At 40.2% G+C, this 15,844-nt stretch overlaps 1 protein-coding gene across 2 annotated transcripts; it reads left to right on the top strand.

Moving 5' to 3' along the window:
* The first annotated feature begins 8,211 nt into the window (after window positions 1-8,211).
* On the top strand, window positions 8,212-12,117 carry LOC122086244 (trihelix transcription factor PTL-like). 2 transcript variants are annotated; one of them, XM_042654985.1, is made up of 3 exons: window positions 8,212-8,793; window positions 9,423-10,469; window positions 11,620-12,117. In XM_042654985.1, exons 1-2 carry the CDS (start codon window positions 8,348-8,350, stop codon window positions 10,453-10,455), a joined length of 1,479 nt encoding a protein of 492 aa, XP_042510919.1. In that variant the 5' UTR covers window positions 8,212-8,347; the 3' UTR covers window positions 10,456-10,469; window positions 11,620-12,117. The 2 variants fall into 2 exon arrangements, with proteins under 2 accessions (XP_042510919.1, XP_042510918.1); XM_042654984.1 differs by lacking the exon at window positions 11,620-12,117 and having other exon boundaries at window positions 8,213-8,793; window positions 9,423-10,551.
* The last annotated feature ends 3,727 nt before the right edge of the window (window positions 12,118-15,844 follow it).

Here is a 15,844-nt window from a genome sequence, read left to right as displayed (position 1 = left end):
CCCCCCCCCCCCTCACCCCCTCCTTTTTCTCTCGTCTTTCATCTCTATCAAAAATGGACCTTTCCTGCCACATAAGTGGGCCAGACTTTCGGTTTCAGTTGGGCCATCAATATCTCGACCATGCACACTCCAATCACATATTCTTAGGGCTGTCACCTGGACCAAGCCTAGGAGGCTAGAATGGCTCACACTTGTACTCAGCTTAGCTTTACTTTGCGGTTGGTTGAGCTTTAGCCTTAGATTAAGCTTAGTCTTTTGCTTATTGAGCGATTGTGATGGTTTCTCATGGTCAACTTTTTGCTTTGAATCAGAGTCCATTTAAAATCTGGCATAAAATGAACTTCAGCCCAGATAAAATATAGCCTGAGCCCAGGGCTACCCTACAACATTGAACATAGCTGACCTGATTTAGTATGGGCCAGCCCAGCATTGGTTACTGAACCCATGCAATGCCAACCCCTAAATAGGCTGTATTGAAACCTTAAGCTGTCCAATTAATATCTCTCTCCATAGCACAAATTTTAGGAAAAAAAGAACACTGCCCGGCAGCGCCCCGTCTGCTCAAATGGGGCATTGAAATGATCATCCTGCCCCTCACCTTGGATGCTCATGCACACTTCCATTAGTCCCGTGCCGACATAAGAGCCACGCAATATTGTGACTCAAAAGGTGGACAAGAGGGCAGATGGCATTTCCAAAACCAATAGGGCTTGTGGACTGTGATATTAAGTAGGGATAATTATAGAGTAAGCGCGGAGAGAATGATAATCCAGAGAGAGAGAGAGAGAGAGAGAGAGAAAAGAGTTGAAGGAGTGGTTAGGTGATTGTAGAATGGCAATTGGCATTATTAATTTAATAAAAAAACAAGTTATCTTTACTGAAAATCATGATTAGGGCTTTCCAGCCAGTGTGACAACTCACTCCCAGATAAAAAAGCAAACTTTTCTTAATGAACACAATCAATTAAAGTTAAGCTTCGTTGGCCAATAATCTAAATCCCGTCCTCTTCCGCTCTTTTCGGGCTCTGTAATCAAATCTCTTCTTTGAAATGCTCTGCTCATCTCCACTCTCCACTCTCGAGTTCTCATTTGCATTTGAAAATCCAGAAGGCGCGGTTCCAATTCTTGCACTGATGTTGTATGTTCTTCCTTGACAGCCCACCAACTATTTTTCCTCAAAAGTCCCGTCTTTCCCTCATTAGCAATACGTGAACCTATAGCTTCCCTCTTTAGATGCTGTTTTGTCACAAGGGAAAGGGTACACATGAGGGACCGAACTCCTCCATGACGTTACAGGCGTGTAGCATACATCTAACGATCAGAAATGCTCAGACATGCAGTCCAAGACACTCGAGTGCAGGTCAAGACATTCCTGACCGTTGGAGATGTGTCACAAGACGTGTAGTGTTACAGACGATCTCAATTCTACACATGAGAGAATCCTTTTGTCAAAAGTCCTTTTGAATTTAATTTTTGTCAGAAGCTTTTTAGTTTTCATGTGATAAAGGATTTTCCATCCATCTCATATATCAAATTTTATAAAAGTAATTTTAAAACAAATTTGCTGCAGTAAACTACACATAATTCAAAAACTTAGGCTTTGTTTGGTTGCTAGGGGAATGCAAATTTTTGAGATAAAGTGGATTTTTTTCCTAGAAAAAATAAATTTAGATGTTTGATTGCAAGGGAAATATATTTTACATGTGAAAAAAATTTCATTTATATATTAAAATTTCCCTTTTTATTTCCCGACCAAAATTGAAAGAAAAGATAAAACCTGTGGAACCAACAATGGCCTTTCCCTTTTTTTTTTAAATCTTTTTTGTTAGGAGCTTTGGATGGTTAATGTTGGCTTGAAGGATCTTCTTTGCGACTACGATAAAAAGGTCTTTTCGCACACTTTTCAGTCTATTGTTTCTAATTGGGATTGTCTTCACGTTGAGTGGCAGAACTGTGTGATTCGCCGGAGCTTCAATTATCTTCAGTTGGAGAATCATATTTCACCGGAACCATTAGTGATGGGATCGAATTCAACACTTCTTCAATTTGCAGCAATTGATATTAACGATTATCGAACAGTTACTAGAAGGGAACTTGGGCAACTCGAGATCGTACCATTCTTTTTCATCTTGGGAGAAATCTAATTAGCTTAACTTTCAGGCGGTGACTTCCTCTAGTGGCAAACTATCATTCTAGCTCCGATCTCCGAAGTATTACCGAATTTGGTTGGAATTTCAAAAATCCCTCCGCGATTGGTCACAGAAAAAATGGTTCCAACCAGATATCATGTTGAATTTGATGGAACTTGTCAAACTTCCAATTGATCGGCACAACAGATTGCCGGCCGCAGGTATCCTTCTTATGTGGTGGTGAGGAACAATGGGGTTTTGCTTAAGACAGAGTATGGAGATCTGAACGATGGTCACGACATCACTTCACTTCACTTCTGTTGCAACCAAACAATTCAAAAGGGAAAAAAATTTTCCTTCACTTTACTTCACTTCCCTTCCCATCCCTTTCCCTTGCAACCAAACGCAGCCTTATGAATTCAAGAATTTGAAAGCACTACTGGGATGTATGGGAGTGCAATTTGAGCAATTCTTGGGTTTCTAATTGATTAATTTTGAACAAAATAGAGCCCCAAATACAGTTCCACTCAATTTGATTCAAGGTTTACCTTAAGTTGGCCAAGTTGAGAATTTATGCGTTAATGAGAATGTAATCTGAATTCATAATCAAACTAAGACATAGATATAGAGGGTACATTTCACTTGAGGCTCCTCAATTTTAATTATCTATTTCACAAGTTACCTAAACTCAAATGACCTTGACTCCAGCCCCCACGGTTGATGTGGTCACATCATCAAATAAAACTAAATTTCGTTCTAGATATGGAGGGTAAAAAACATTTTTTTCAAACCCAAGTGTTCATTGTCTATTTACATTACCATCAAGCCGAAAATGGTACCTTGCAACCCAAGAGATAAAGAGATGTTTGTTTCTGAAATCAGAATAAGGGTGAAAGAAGATGGATGAGAAGTAAGAACCGTCTCGTGACAATTTAGTGTTGTTTGTGGCTTTTGTTGAAGCAATCGACAGAAATTTTCCCCTTCCCTTTTTGTCCTTTTGCAGTTTTTTGAGGGAGACAGAAAGCTTTTGCATCCCGTTTGCCACTCTCTTTCTTTCCATCTTAATTTGTTATTTTACCTTTTCTTGGACTGGAGGGATCGGTATTGGGCGATTGGTATTGGAATCGGTAGAGGATAGGCATTCTCACTTTCTCAGGATGATGATAAAAAAGCGTGAGAGAGTTGCAGAGTCGTGGGTGGGTGGGTGGTGACAGACTACAAAGAGTGGTACTGTGGCCTCCCTCTCCTCGTGCGGCCTCTGGCGATGTGACCTTCTTCTTCCCCTCTTTTACCAAAGCAATAAGTCATCAGATCTGATTCTTCGTCTGCACCTCCCTCATCGCCAGTCTTCTCTCCCCACCATACAATACGTCCGCTGTAGCCTGTTCACTGTAACACTGTCTGTCACGGACCTTATTCTAAGCTTCTACAGCTTCACTGGGCCCTCCAAAAACCCCATAAATTTTGTCGCGGATCTTCATTGCCAATGGACAAAGGCTTGAACTAAACAGTGTCGATCAGGTTCTCGTAGTATCTTATTTACACAAATAATATCTATAATAAGAAGATTAAATCTCATTTGTGTGAATCAAAAATATAGTACAAAAATGGTTCTCATGCAAGAGGCCAAAGAAACTCCTTTCAAGGTTCTAAGTTCTGGTGTATGTATAGAAAATCATGGTAAGGGTAGTAAACACTCCTTATCAATTAGGCCCATATTATTGTTGGTGTATGATGTCTTGTATTCCGTCGCAGTTTAATCCAGGGAGTACTGGTGCAGCACCTAAACAGCCAGGACGGCGGTCCCGCTAGCCGGTTAGCAGGCCGTGGGGGTTGCAAGGGGGGCAGGAGGCCTCCCTGCATGCAGGGGGTGTAGGGGGGCGCAGCCCCCAGCTCGAATTTTTTATTTGAGGGCAATTGTAGTTTAATCCGGATTAGGGTGACAATTGTAGTTTAATCCGGATTAGGGTTCTTTCTCACTATATATTTATAGCGAGGGTTTCTTTCTCTGTAATGCAAGTAATACTGAGATGTGTGAGGACGAGCGCTGTAACCCTATTCTCCATTGATAGTGAAGCAGGATCTTATCTCACTGGGGACGTAAGCAACCTTATCGAACCTCGTAAAATCCGTGTGTATTGTTTGTTTTTTTTCATTATCTTCTGCATCGTTTTAGGGTTGCGTTTCTACAATTATGTTATGATTTTGAGGCAACTTCCAAGTTCCACCCAATCTTGGCTAGCTAATAGGAGCATTATTTTGGATTTTGAAATCCCTCCATCCAAGTACCTCTTTCTTGCTTAGGTTTCTTGTATACACTCCCAGCTCACCCAATGTACCTTTCCCTCCTCACATTTTAACCTATAAGAATTTTTAGACGATTTACACGTATTGTCAAGTATACATTTGGGGAACTTGAGATGAGACATTGCATATTGTAAAATGATGCAAGAACAATTTTGACAAGAACCTAATCGGGTACTTGGAATAAAAGTAGCTAATGATTTGTACGTAATATTTGAATTTAGGGAAAAGGTTGGGCATCCCCCCAAATGTTAAGCATTTGTGGCCTCTCTTTTTATCTTTGGAAAATACTCCCCTGCTCTCTTTTGTCTAACTTGGTCATTGGAATACATCGCTAACTTACAAAAAACTGGCAACATGTCCAAAATTTTCTCCCCTTAGAATTTAATAATCTATGGGTAAAGTGGGGTGGGATGGTGGGGTCGGTCAAAAAGGTCAATCTTATGTTACTGTACACGCGTCATCTTGCCAATACTCTATTTAGATTTCCATCCGTCGTCTTGTGTTCTCACACGTGCTCATGTCTAATTGGTTTCATGTTAGTATGTCCCCCTATCTCGTCACTTGTCCAACAAGTGACTGAGACTATGACTGTGTGTGTGTGTGTGTGAGAGAGAGAGAGATGTGAAGAAAGAGAAGAGAGAGAAACTCTTGAATCTCAGAAGAGGGATGGGAAATGGGACCAACACCTCCTGCAGCATAAATTCGAGCTTTTCGTGGACGACACGATCCGATTGTGCCGCTCACTTCTCACACTCTCTTTCTCTTTCTCTCTCTCTCTCTCTCTGCGCTAATGGAGATGGGTGAGCAGTACGGACTGCCGGANTTTTTTCCTAGAAAAAATAAATTTAGATGTTTGATTGCAAGGGAAATATATTTTACATATGAAAAAAATTTCATTTATATATTAAAATTTCCCTTTTTATTTCCCGACCAAAATTGAAAGAAAAGATAAAACCTGTGGAACCAACAATGGCCTTTCCCTTTTTTTTTTAAATCTTTTTTGTTAGGAGCTTTGGATGGTTAATGTTGGCTTGAAGGATCTTCTCTGCGACTACGATAAAAAGGTCTTTTCGCACACTTTTCAGTCTATTGTTTCTAATTGGGATTGTCTTCACGTTGAGTGGCAGAACTGTGTGATTCGTCGGAGCTTCAATTATCTTCAGCTGGAGAATCATATCTCACCGGAACCATTAGTGATGGGATCGAATTCAACACTTCTTCAATTTGCAGCAATTGATATTAACGATTATCGAACAGTTACTAGAAGGGAACTTGGCCAACTCGAGATCGTACCATTCTTTTTCATCTTGGGAGAAATCTAATTAGCTTAACTTTCAGGCGGTGACTTCCTCTAGTGGCAAACTATCATTCTAGCTCCGATCTCCGAAGTATTACCGAATTTGGTTGGAATTTCAAAAATCCCTCCGCGATTGGTCACAGAAAAAATGGTTCCAACCAGATATCATGTTGAATTTGATGGAACTTGTCAAACTTCCAATTGATCGGCACAACAGATTGCCGGCCGCAGGTATCCTTCTTATGTGGTGGTGAGGAACAATGGGGTTTTGCTTAAGACAGAGTATGGAGATCTGAACGATGGTCACGACGTCACTTTACTTCACTTCTGTTGCAACCAAACAATTCAAAAGGGAAAAAAATTTTCCTTCCCTTTACTTCCCTTCCCTTTCCCTTGCAACCAAACGCAGCCTTATGAATTCAAGAATTTGAAAGCACTACTGGGATGTATGGGAGTGCAATTTGAGCAATTCTTGGGTTTCTAATTGATAAATTTTGAACAAAATAGAGCCCCAAATACAGTTCCACTCAATTTGATTCAAGGTTTACCTTAAGTTGGCCAAGTTGAGAATTTATGCGTTAATGAGAATGTAATCTGAATTCATAATCAAACTAAGACATAGATATAGAGAGTTTCACTTGAGGCTCCTCAATTTTAATTATCTATTTCACAAGTTACCTAAACTCAAATGACCTTAACTCCAGCCCCCACGGTTGATGTGGTCACATCATCAAATAAAACTAAATTTCGTTCTAGATATGGAGGGTAAAAAACATTTTTTTCAAACCCAAGTGTTCATTGTCTATTTACATTACCATCAAGCCAAAAATGGTACCTTGCAACCCAAGAGATAAAGAGATGTTTGTTTCTGAAATCAGAATAAGGGTGAGAGAAGATGGATGAGAAGTAAGAACCGTCTCGTGACAATTTAGTGTTGTTTGTGGCTTTTGTTGAAGCAATCGACAGAAATTTTCCCCTGCCCTTTTTGTCCTTTTGCAGTTTTTTGAGGGAGACAGAAAGCTTTTGCATCCCGTTTGCCACTCTCTTTCTTTCCATCTTAATTTGTTATTTTACCTTTTCTTGGACTGGAGGGATCGGTATTTGGCGATTGGTATTGGAATCGGTAGAGGATAGGCATTCTCACTTTCTCAGGATGATGATCAAAAAGCGTGAGAGAGTTGCAGAGTCGTGGGTGGGTGGGTGGTGACAGACTACAAAGAGTGGTACTGTGGCCTCCCTCTCCTCGTGCGGCCTCTGGCGATGTGACCTTCTTCTTCCCCTCTTTTACCAAAGCAATAAGTCATCAGATCTGATTCTTCGTCTGCACCTCCCTCATCGCCAGTCTTCTCTCCCCACCATACTATACGTCCGCTGTAGCCTGTTCACTGTAACACTGTCTGTCACGGACCTTATTCTAAGCTTCTACAGCTTCACTGGGCCCTCCAAAACCCCCATAAATTTTGTCGCGGATCTTCATTGCCAATGGACAAAGGCTTGAACTAAACAGTGTCAATCAGGTTCTCGTAGGATCTTATTTACACAAATAATATCTATAATAAGAAGATTAAATTTCATTTGTGTGAATCAAAATATAGTACAAAAATGGTTCTCATGCAAGAGGCCAAAGAAACTCCTTTCAAGGTTCTAAGTTCCGGTGTATGTATAGAAAATCATGGTAAGGGTAGTAAACACTCCTTATCAATTGGGCCCATATTATGTTATGATTTTGAGGCAACTTCCAAGTTCCACCCAATCTTGGCTAGCTAATAGGAGCATTATTTTGGATTTTGAAATCCCTCCATCCAAATACCTCTTTCTTGCTTAGGTTTCTTGTATACACTCCCAGCTCACCCCATGTACCTTTCCCTCCTCACATTTTAACCTATAAGAATTTTTAGATGATTTACACGTATTGTCAAGTATAAATTTGGGGAACTTGAGATGAGACATTGCACATTGTGAAATGATGCAAGAACAATTTTGACAAGAACCTAATCGGGATACTTGGAATAAAAGTAGCTAATGATTTGTATGTAATATTTGAATTTAGGGAAAAGGTTGGGCATCCCCCCAAATGTCAAGCATTTGTGGCCTCTCTTTTTATTTTTGGAAAATATTCCCTTGCTCTCTTATGTCTAACTTGGTAATTGGAATACGTCGCTAACTTACAAAAAACTGGCAACATGTCCAAAATCTTCTCCCCTTAGAATTTAATAATCTATGGGTAAAGTGGGGTGGGATGGTGGGGTCGGTCAAAAAGGTCAATCTTATGTTACTGTACACGCGTCATCTTGCCAATACTCTATTTAGATTTCCATCCGTCGTCTTGTGTTCTCACACGTGCTCATGTCTAATTGGTTTCATGTTAGTATGTCCCTCTATCTCGTCACTTGTCCAACAAGTGACTGAGACTATGACTGTGTGTGTGTGTGTGTGTGAGAGAGAGATGTGAAGAAAGAGAAGAGAGAGAAACTCTTGAATCTCAGAAGAGGGATGGGAAATGGGACCAACACCTCCTGCAGCATAAATTCCAGCTTTTCGTGGACGACACGATCCGATTGTGCCGCTCACTTCTCGCACTCTCTTTCTCTTTCTCTCTCTCTCTCTCTGCGCTAATGGAGATGGGTGAGCAGTACGGACTGCCGGATCTACGACAGTTGATGGGTAGAAGAACCCTTTTCCCGGCCGTCCCCCAAGCTGCTGCAGAGCAACTCCACAGCAACAGGGATCTGACAACAGGCCAGCATTATGAGATGATGATGGGAGTGGGGGTGGGTCGCACCCAAGTAGGCGAGGCGGCGATGTTGCCTCTTGCTGTGCCCGTGGTGGATTTTCACCATCATCCTGATCATCATTCAACCTCTCCTTCTGCAGCTGCTTCTGCTTCAGCTTCAGCTATATCATGTGGGCTAGAAAAAGAAGCTTGCATTGGGGGTGGTGACGGAGGAAATGGAAGGTGGCCCAGGCAAGAAACCCTCACACTTTTAGAGATCAGATCTCGTCTTGATCCCAAGTTCAAGGAGGCTAATCAGAAAGGACCCTTATGGGATGAAGTCTCAAGGTATGCACACACAAGCACTATTGGAACTCCCAAAATCAACTCTCTGATGAAGAATGACTCAGCACCAAAAACCCTTCTAAGTACTCTTTCTTTTCTTAGTGTTTTGGTGTTCAGAGATGACACCCCCTTGAATTTTACTTAATTAGAGCCTAGAGCCCCCTTTTATTAGTTTTTTTTTTTTTTTTTTTTTTTTTTTTTTACCGTTTATGTGGGAAGGAAGAAAGTTTTTGTGAGAGAGCTCCATGAAGTTTTGGGGATATCCCATAACCTTCTGAAATTTTAAGCTTAAGCACCACATGCTTTCTGGCAAGAACATCACATGGGGAATGTACTGCGATTTGAGATCGTAGCATTAGCTAGAGTAGTTACTTTTGTCATTATGACTTATGAGTGAGGGAATGTTGGGAGAGTCGCTCGTACTTAATAATTCTAGGGTTTTTTTTCTCCCGCTTGCTTGTACTTGATAATTTCTAGGGTTTGTTATTCAAAAATAATTTCTAGGGTTTTATTTATTTTTGATGAAAATCTAAACGAACAGATATCAAGAAGTGAAAGGAGGAAAACCATGGTGGGTTTGTGTTTCCTGGAATTTGTTTTTAGTTTTGCTTTCTTATTGTTTGGTGTTGCAGGATAATGGGAGAGGAACATGGGTACCAAAGGAGTGGAAAGAAATGTAGGGAGAAGTTCGAGAACTTGTACAAGTACTACAAGAAGACCAAGGAGAGTAAAGCTGGGAGGCAAGATGGTAAGCACTACAGGTTCTTTCGTCAACTTGAAGCTCTCTATGGAGGAGGAGATAGAGAAACAACAACCACCACTCCTCCTCCTCCTCCTCCTCCTCCTCCACTGTCAGCCTCACAGACCCACCAAACCCACTTCACCGAGGAGCAGCATAGCTTTCAATTTCAACCCACAACCAATGACAGCAACCCACAATTACCGAATCAACTAGTACAAAGAGCCTCCCAATCACAGCAGAAGCACTGTGAGAGCAGCCTCAGCCTTTCTAATTCTTCTGATTTTGACACTTCATCGTCGGAAGAAAACGACCTGAGTCATAAGAAGGGTCGGCGCAAGAGTTGGAAAGCGAAGATAAGAGATTTCGTGGACTCACAGATGAGGAAGCTAGTGGTTACACAAGAGGCCTGGTTGGAAAAGATGTTGAAGACTCTTGAAAGCAAAGAACAAGAGAGGATGTCTAGAGAGGAAGCATGGAGGAAGGAAGAGACTACCCGTTTAGCCAGAGAATACAAATTTTGGGCTCACGAGCGAGCTTGGGTTGAAGCTCGAGACGCTGCCTTAATGGAAGCCTTGCACAAATTTACTGGTCGAAGAGAACCCAATGCTGCTTCATCGCCTCCTGAGGAACTTGTGGCGACGACCCACGACAATAGCGAAAACCAGAATGAAAATGGAAGCGAGGCACTGAATGATTGCACCATAAACAACAACAAGAACGTCAAGAGACGCAAAGAGAATTCAAGAACCAGGGCTGCTTCCTTCCATAATCATCTTCATCTACCTAGTGAAGCTCCTTCTCCTTCTAACTCTAATGCACGTACTGCAGTGCATGATAGCTGCTTTCGGTATATGATGGCTGAGGAGGAGCCCTTGTGGGAGAATTATGATGTCAAGCTCAATAAAGGATCAGAGAACTCCTAACTTTACTGCAAGAAGTAGGATTATTTCCTTTCTTCTTTTTCATTTCTTTTTATATTCCTGAGGAATCAATGGAGAAGCATGGGTATTCATTGACAATGTGCTTCTCTTATCTTGATCTTGGGGTAATGGGTCTGTGTGTGTCTCAGGATGACTTGGGTAGAACTCATCAGCCATTAAGGAGAGGGTGCCAAGTAACTGAGAACCCCAACAGTCTTATCTCCATGTGGGGGTAACCGAGTTCTTTTCTGTCTCCCCTCTACGAAGGAGTACCCAAGATCTCCTCAGACTTCATTTTCGACTTCATCTTGGGATGCACACCAGGTTCCCGCATCTTGATTTTGATACCACTTGTTACGGACTTAGATAGAACCCTCTCCTTGATGGCTAACTTTGAAGGATGAATTTTCCTCAACTCCTTGATAAGAAAATGGATGACTTAAGGATTAATGCACACCAAGTTCCATATCTTGATTTTGATACCACTTGCTACAGACTTAGATAGAATCCTTTCCTTAATGGCTAACTTTGAAAGATGAAATTTACTCAACTCCCTAATAAGAAAATGGATGACTTAAGAATTAATTTTATGTAAAATCTAATGTTAGGGATCTTAGGCTCTTACTCTCTTGAGATATGGAAGCTTCAAACAAAACCACATGGCTGACTAATGATGTTTTAATCTTTTAATAGAAGACTCCATATTATTGTTGAGTGGGTTTTAGAAGTCATGGAAGATTCACACAAATTAACACATATTTTAAGGATGCAACACTTGTTAAATGGTGATGTGTTTTTATAGCTAGGCTCTATCTATTTTCATGTCATCTGATCTTTCCTTCAGAAGTAATAGGTATCCGAGATTTCACTATTGCTTGCAATATCAAGAACAGTAAAACCTTGACAATACAATAGATTCTTTGATTCAAAGAATGCAACCTGCAACGTTTTCTTTCAAGTAACTAAGAAGCATCTTCTATTAATGGCGGCTCAACAAGATATAAGAAGGGACCATCTTGATCTCATATGTTGCATATAGCATTATAATTAATAGCCATACTTTCAATCATTCTTGTTCTCATTAATAAGTTAGGGTAAGTTAATGCTGATATTTTTTCTTTTTTTCTTTTTTCCCATTGGTTTATGATGTATTGTCGATTATGTCAGATAGGAACCTCCGGTCTGTTCCTGCGAAGGACTCTGAGGAGGTTCATGGTGGAACCCTGACTTCGAGGACCAAGTCATCGTAGACATTTCAACAGAAAAGCACTGGTGGTGGTGGACCGGTGGTCGATCCAGACCCGGTGTCAATAGTTTGTCTGTCTCTCCCTCTCTCTGAGAGGGTGGAAGGGAGACAAAGACAGAGAGCTCCATACGTCTTCAACAATTGATTTGACCCCTCAATTCGTACTGAATCAACATATGGTCTAGAATCTACATTTGACAGATCGTCCCCGACTCACTTGCTCAGGCCTCCCTCATTTCTCGAACTGGAAAGTTTGAGTCTCTGAATCAAAAGCTTCTTCAGCTTTTCTCTTCTGTCTTTTCTGTTTTCTTTTTGACGGTTTCCTTTTGAAAGTTTAATTAAAGATCTTGACTCCTGAGCTGCTGAGCGAAGATTTCTTATTGAATCCGTTTATAAGTTTAACTGGTTCCTTTAGATCATTTCAAACCTCGCCTTCTTGGCTCTTGCAGAAGCATGGAACCCAAAAAAAAAAAGGGAACTGGAGCGGTTCAACATCTAATCTGGTTTTCTTCAACCTTGTTGGCCCAGCCGGCTTTGACCAACCTAGATTATATGTTGGTATCACGGTTCACGTGTGACATACTAAACCGGACATTCAGAAAGTTATTTGCCTCCAAATGTGATGAGAGAATCTCTTCATCCATGTGATCTTATGATTGAATTTAATTTAAAGATTTTTTTTTTTTTTAAAGGTTTTTCATGGTTAAATTCCCCACTATCTATTGTGTGTGGTCAGAAGTACCATTCCCCAATCCAATCCAACGCATCAGGTGCTGTGACTCAAGAGAGTCTCTCTTTTTGGTGAAGGGAGAATCAATCCATGAAAATTTGCCTCATTCACATCCCACTTTAAGAAAGGCACCAAATTTCTGAGGCAGCCACATACATTAGGGTAGTGAGATGAGGAGAGAGGGGGTTACATCAAGATCATCCCATCAGTTCAACTTTGGATAGATCAATTTTATCTCTACTTTTCAATTTAAAGAAAAATATTATTTTACAATTTTATCTTTATTCTGTAATCAATATCCAATCTCAGATGGATCAAGTAACAAAATCAATCTCAACCAATATCAATATAATATGACCATTCCGACAATAATACTTAAAAGGCTAAAACCATGGTTATGTGTGTTGCATATTGGGCTGCGGTGAAACCCACTCTTTAAAATTGTATGTTGTTTTGTACAGGACGATGTAGACACCTTTCTATTTTAGTTTTATTTTTTGATTAATGGGTGAAATATTTTTTTTAATTAAAATATTCTTCATCCACCCTCCTTCCAGTAAAAAAAAAAAAAAACTATTTAGGTTTGCGCTATTTTCATGGTTTTATAACTAATAAGGCTTGGGCCCAACAGTTTTGAAGTTTTTTATTTTCAACAGAAAATAAAATAAAAAGGCTTGGGCCAGGCTTAAAGCCGGAAACAACCTAGCTCAACCCATCCATTCCCACCAAATTAATTGCCGCTCTTAGGTATCAATAATAATAATATTTATGGAAACATATCCCTTGGATTATTCGTTTTGATCTTTTTTAAATTAATCAACGGTTCTTGTCAACTTTCTTTTTCCCTTTTTTTTATTATTAAAAAAATATATATATTAACTAAATAAAAACCGATCAATTGGCAAAAATACAGTTCCGCGTTTCAATGGCCAGTCAATCAATAGGCAAAAATCAGTCCTTATCTTTAGCCCAAATACAGTTCCGCGTTTCAAAAGATGGTTTTCTCGTATATTACATATTAAATATGGTGAAGGTCCTCATAAATATCTTGGGCTCCCCCTTGATTTTGGCATCAACAAGGTTGCTCTGTTTAGAGAAATCAGAGACAAAACCTCGGCAAAAATTAAAGGTTGGAAGGAAAAACTTCTTACCCTAGCTAGTAAGGAGATTCTTCTAAAATCAGTTGTTTCATCAATTTCTGGTTATCCCGCCTCGCATTTCAAGTTACCTCAAGCTCACCATGATGCTATGAAAAAACCTTCTACAAAATTTTTTTGGGGGCAGGGAGAGAATGACTCCAAAATTCATTGGATATCATGGGACAGGTTGTGTTGTTCGAAATCGAAAGGAGGGCTAGGCCTAAAGCATACAAAGCTCCAAAATCATGCTTTTCTTGCTAAAACAGCTTGGAATTTATGGAAGAATCCAGAATCTTGGTGGGCAAAGCACCTGGAGGCAATTTATTTCCCCCACTCTAACTTTCTCCCTGCTAGATTGGGTAATCGCCCTTCCTGGGCTTGGCGTAGCTTGCTATTAGGTAGATCTATTTTAGAAGAGGGTCTTATCTGGAGTATTGGCACAGGCAGCAAGGTTGGAATTTGGGAAGACAAATGGGTCCACTCACTTAAGCATTTCAACCTCCAACATCCCCCTCTCCCTGGATGCACTCTGGTTTGGGTTTCAGACTTTATTGACCCTATTAACATATGTTGGAGAAATGACCTTTTGACCTCCTGGTTTTCCCCATCTGATGCGAGTGAGATAAGGAAAATTTGACTGGGTTTACACATAAGAGAGGATTTTCCAGTATGGGGTGCATCTTGGAATGGATCATTCTCAGTTAAATCCGCATACCACTTACTTTTGAATCAAAAAGAGGAGGAAATAGAAGGTAGAGGCTCTTCATCTCATCAATCAATCAGGGCTAATATTCCAAGTACGGTTTGGAATTTCATATGGAATTGTAACACACTGCCTAAGATTCGCTCTTTCCTATGGCGTATGACTGCTAATGGTGTTGCTTCAGCTGAAGACCTCAACAGAAAACAAATCCCAATTGATCCTTCTTGTCCAAGATGTGGATTAAAATCTGAATCCATTGACCATATCATTCTTCATTGCCCATTTGCTAAGGCCGTTTGGTTAATGTCCTCTCTCTCCCATCGGATCCCTGATGACCCTTCCTTTCTCATTTATTGTTGGATTCAACAATGGTGTGACCTCAGTTCACAAGATAAACTAATGACCAAGAAGAACTTCAGCCTATGTTCCTTTGTGGTTTGGACGATTTGGCTTGTTAGGAACGAGCGCATCTTCGAAAGAGATAATTGGACCCCTTCTGATGCAATATGTAAAGCTGAAGTTTTCTTTAACGAGTTCAATCGAGCCAAGTCTCATGAAGAGGTTGTGGATCATCCTACTGCTACTCCACCAAGGCAAGATCAACATCTAGTTTGGATTCCTCCCCCTCTTGATGTGGTGAAAATCAATGCCGATGCATCATTTGTTAAAGATAAGTCTTTTGGTACCTTAGGCTTTATCATTCGTAATTATAATGGATCTCCACTGTTGGCTGCATCGAATCCAACACCAATGCACTCAATCATTAGCGGAGAAGCTGAAGCAATTAAGGAAGGTATTTTGGAAGCAAATGGTTTCAGATACTTTCGCCTTTGGGTGGAATCAGACAACTAGAGGTGATTACTACCCTTTCAAATGATTCCAACTGTATTCCTTTTCAAATCCGGCCTATCATTGAGGATATCATGTTCATGTGTGCCAACCCTATAGAGTGTTCCTTTTCTTATGTTCCAAGGGTTGTTAACAGTATTCCGGACACCCTTGCAAGGAGAGGCCTATCCATCCAGTGTAGGACAGTATGGCCTCAATCCACTCCTTGGCTGAATCAGCTCTATGAAGCTGATGCCTTGGCTTGTAACCGATCCTTTTTTCAATAAGATTTTGCATTACCAAAAAAAAAAAAAAACTCTTGTAACTCAAATTCCTATGGCCATGTGGGTATGTTTCGCACTCTAAAACCATGGGGGATTATATCAGTATCGATACATATATGTTTTGGAACTGAGACTAATACCAGTTCCAATACTGTGAACTAAAACCATGTGGACATGATCAGCAGATTGTCATGTGGTCAAATTCGTGGTCAAATTCCAACATAGTTTGACCACATGCTCATTAAGGTCATATATGTATAGAAGTTAAGAGAAATGATTTTTTCAGTTCCCTGCTTCTTATGTTTCCTTCACCCTTCATATGTCAGCAAGCTGCTAAAGTGAAACAAAAAATAAATAAATATATATATATATATATATACACTAGAAAAAGATACCCCTGTTTGCTTAAGATTCACCCTTTTTGTTTTTTTTTTTAATTCATTTCCTCTCTTTTTTTTTCAT

The sequence above is a fragment of the Macadamia integrifolia genome, chromosome 8, assembly GCF_013358625.1.
Source record: "Macadamia integrifolia cultivar HAES 741 chromosome 8, SCU_Mint_v3, whole genome shotgun sequence".
NCBI lineage: Eukaryota > Viridiplantae > Streptophyta > Magnoliopsida > Proteales > Proteaceae > Macadamia > Macadamia integrifolia.
This window is presented reverse-complemented; position numbering and strand designations above follow the sequence as displayed.

What these genes read in the sequence shown, in the direction of transcription:
- LOC122086244 (XM_042654985.1), top strand. Translation starts at nt 8,348, where the DNA reads ATGGAGATGGGTGAGCAGTACGGACTGCCGGATCTACGACAGTTGATG. An exon ending in TTATGGGATGAAGTCTCAAG is followed by an intron (nt 8,794 to 9,422) that starts GTATGCACACAC and finishes TTGGTGTTGCAG; the next exon opens with GATAATGGGAGAGGAACATG.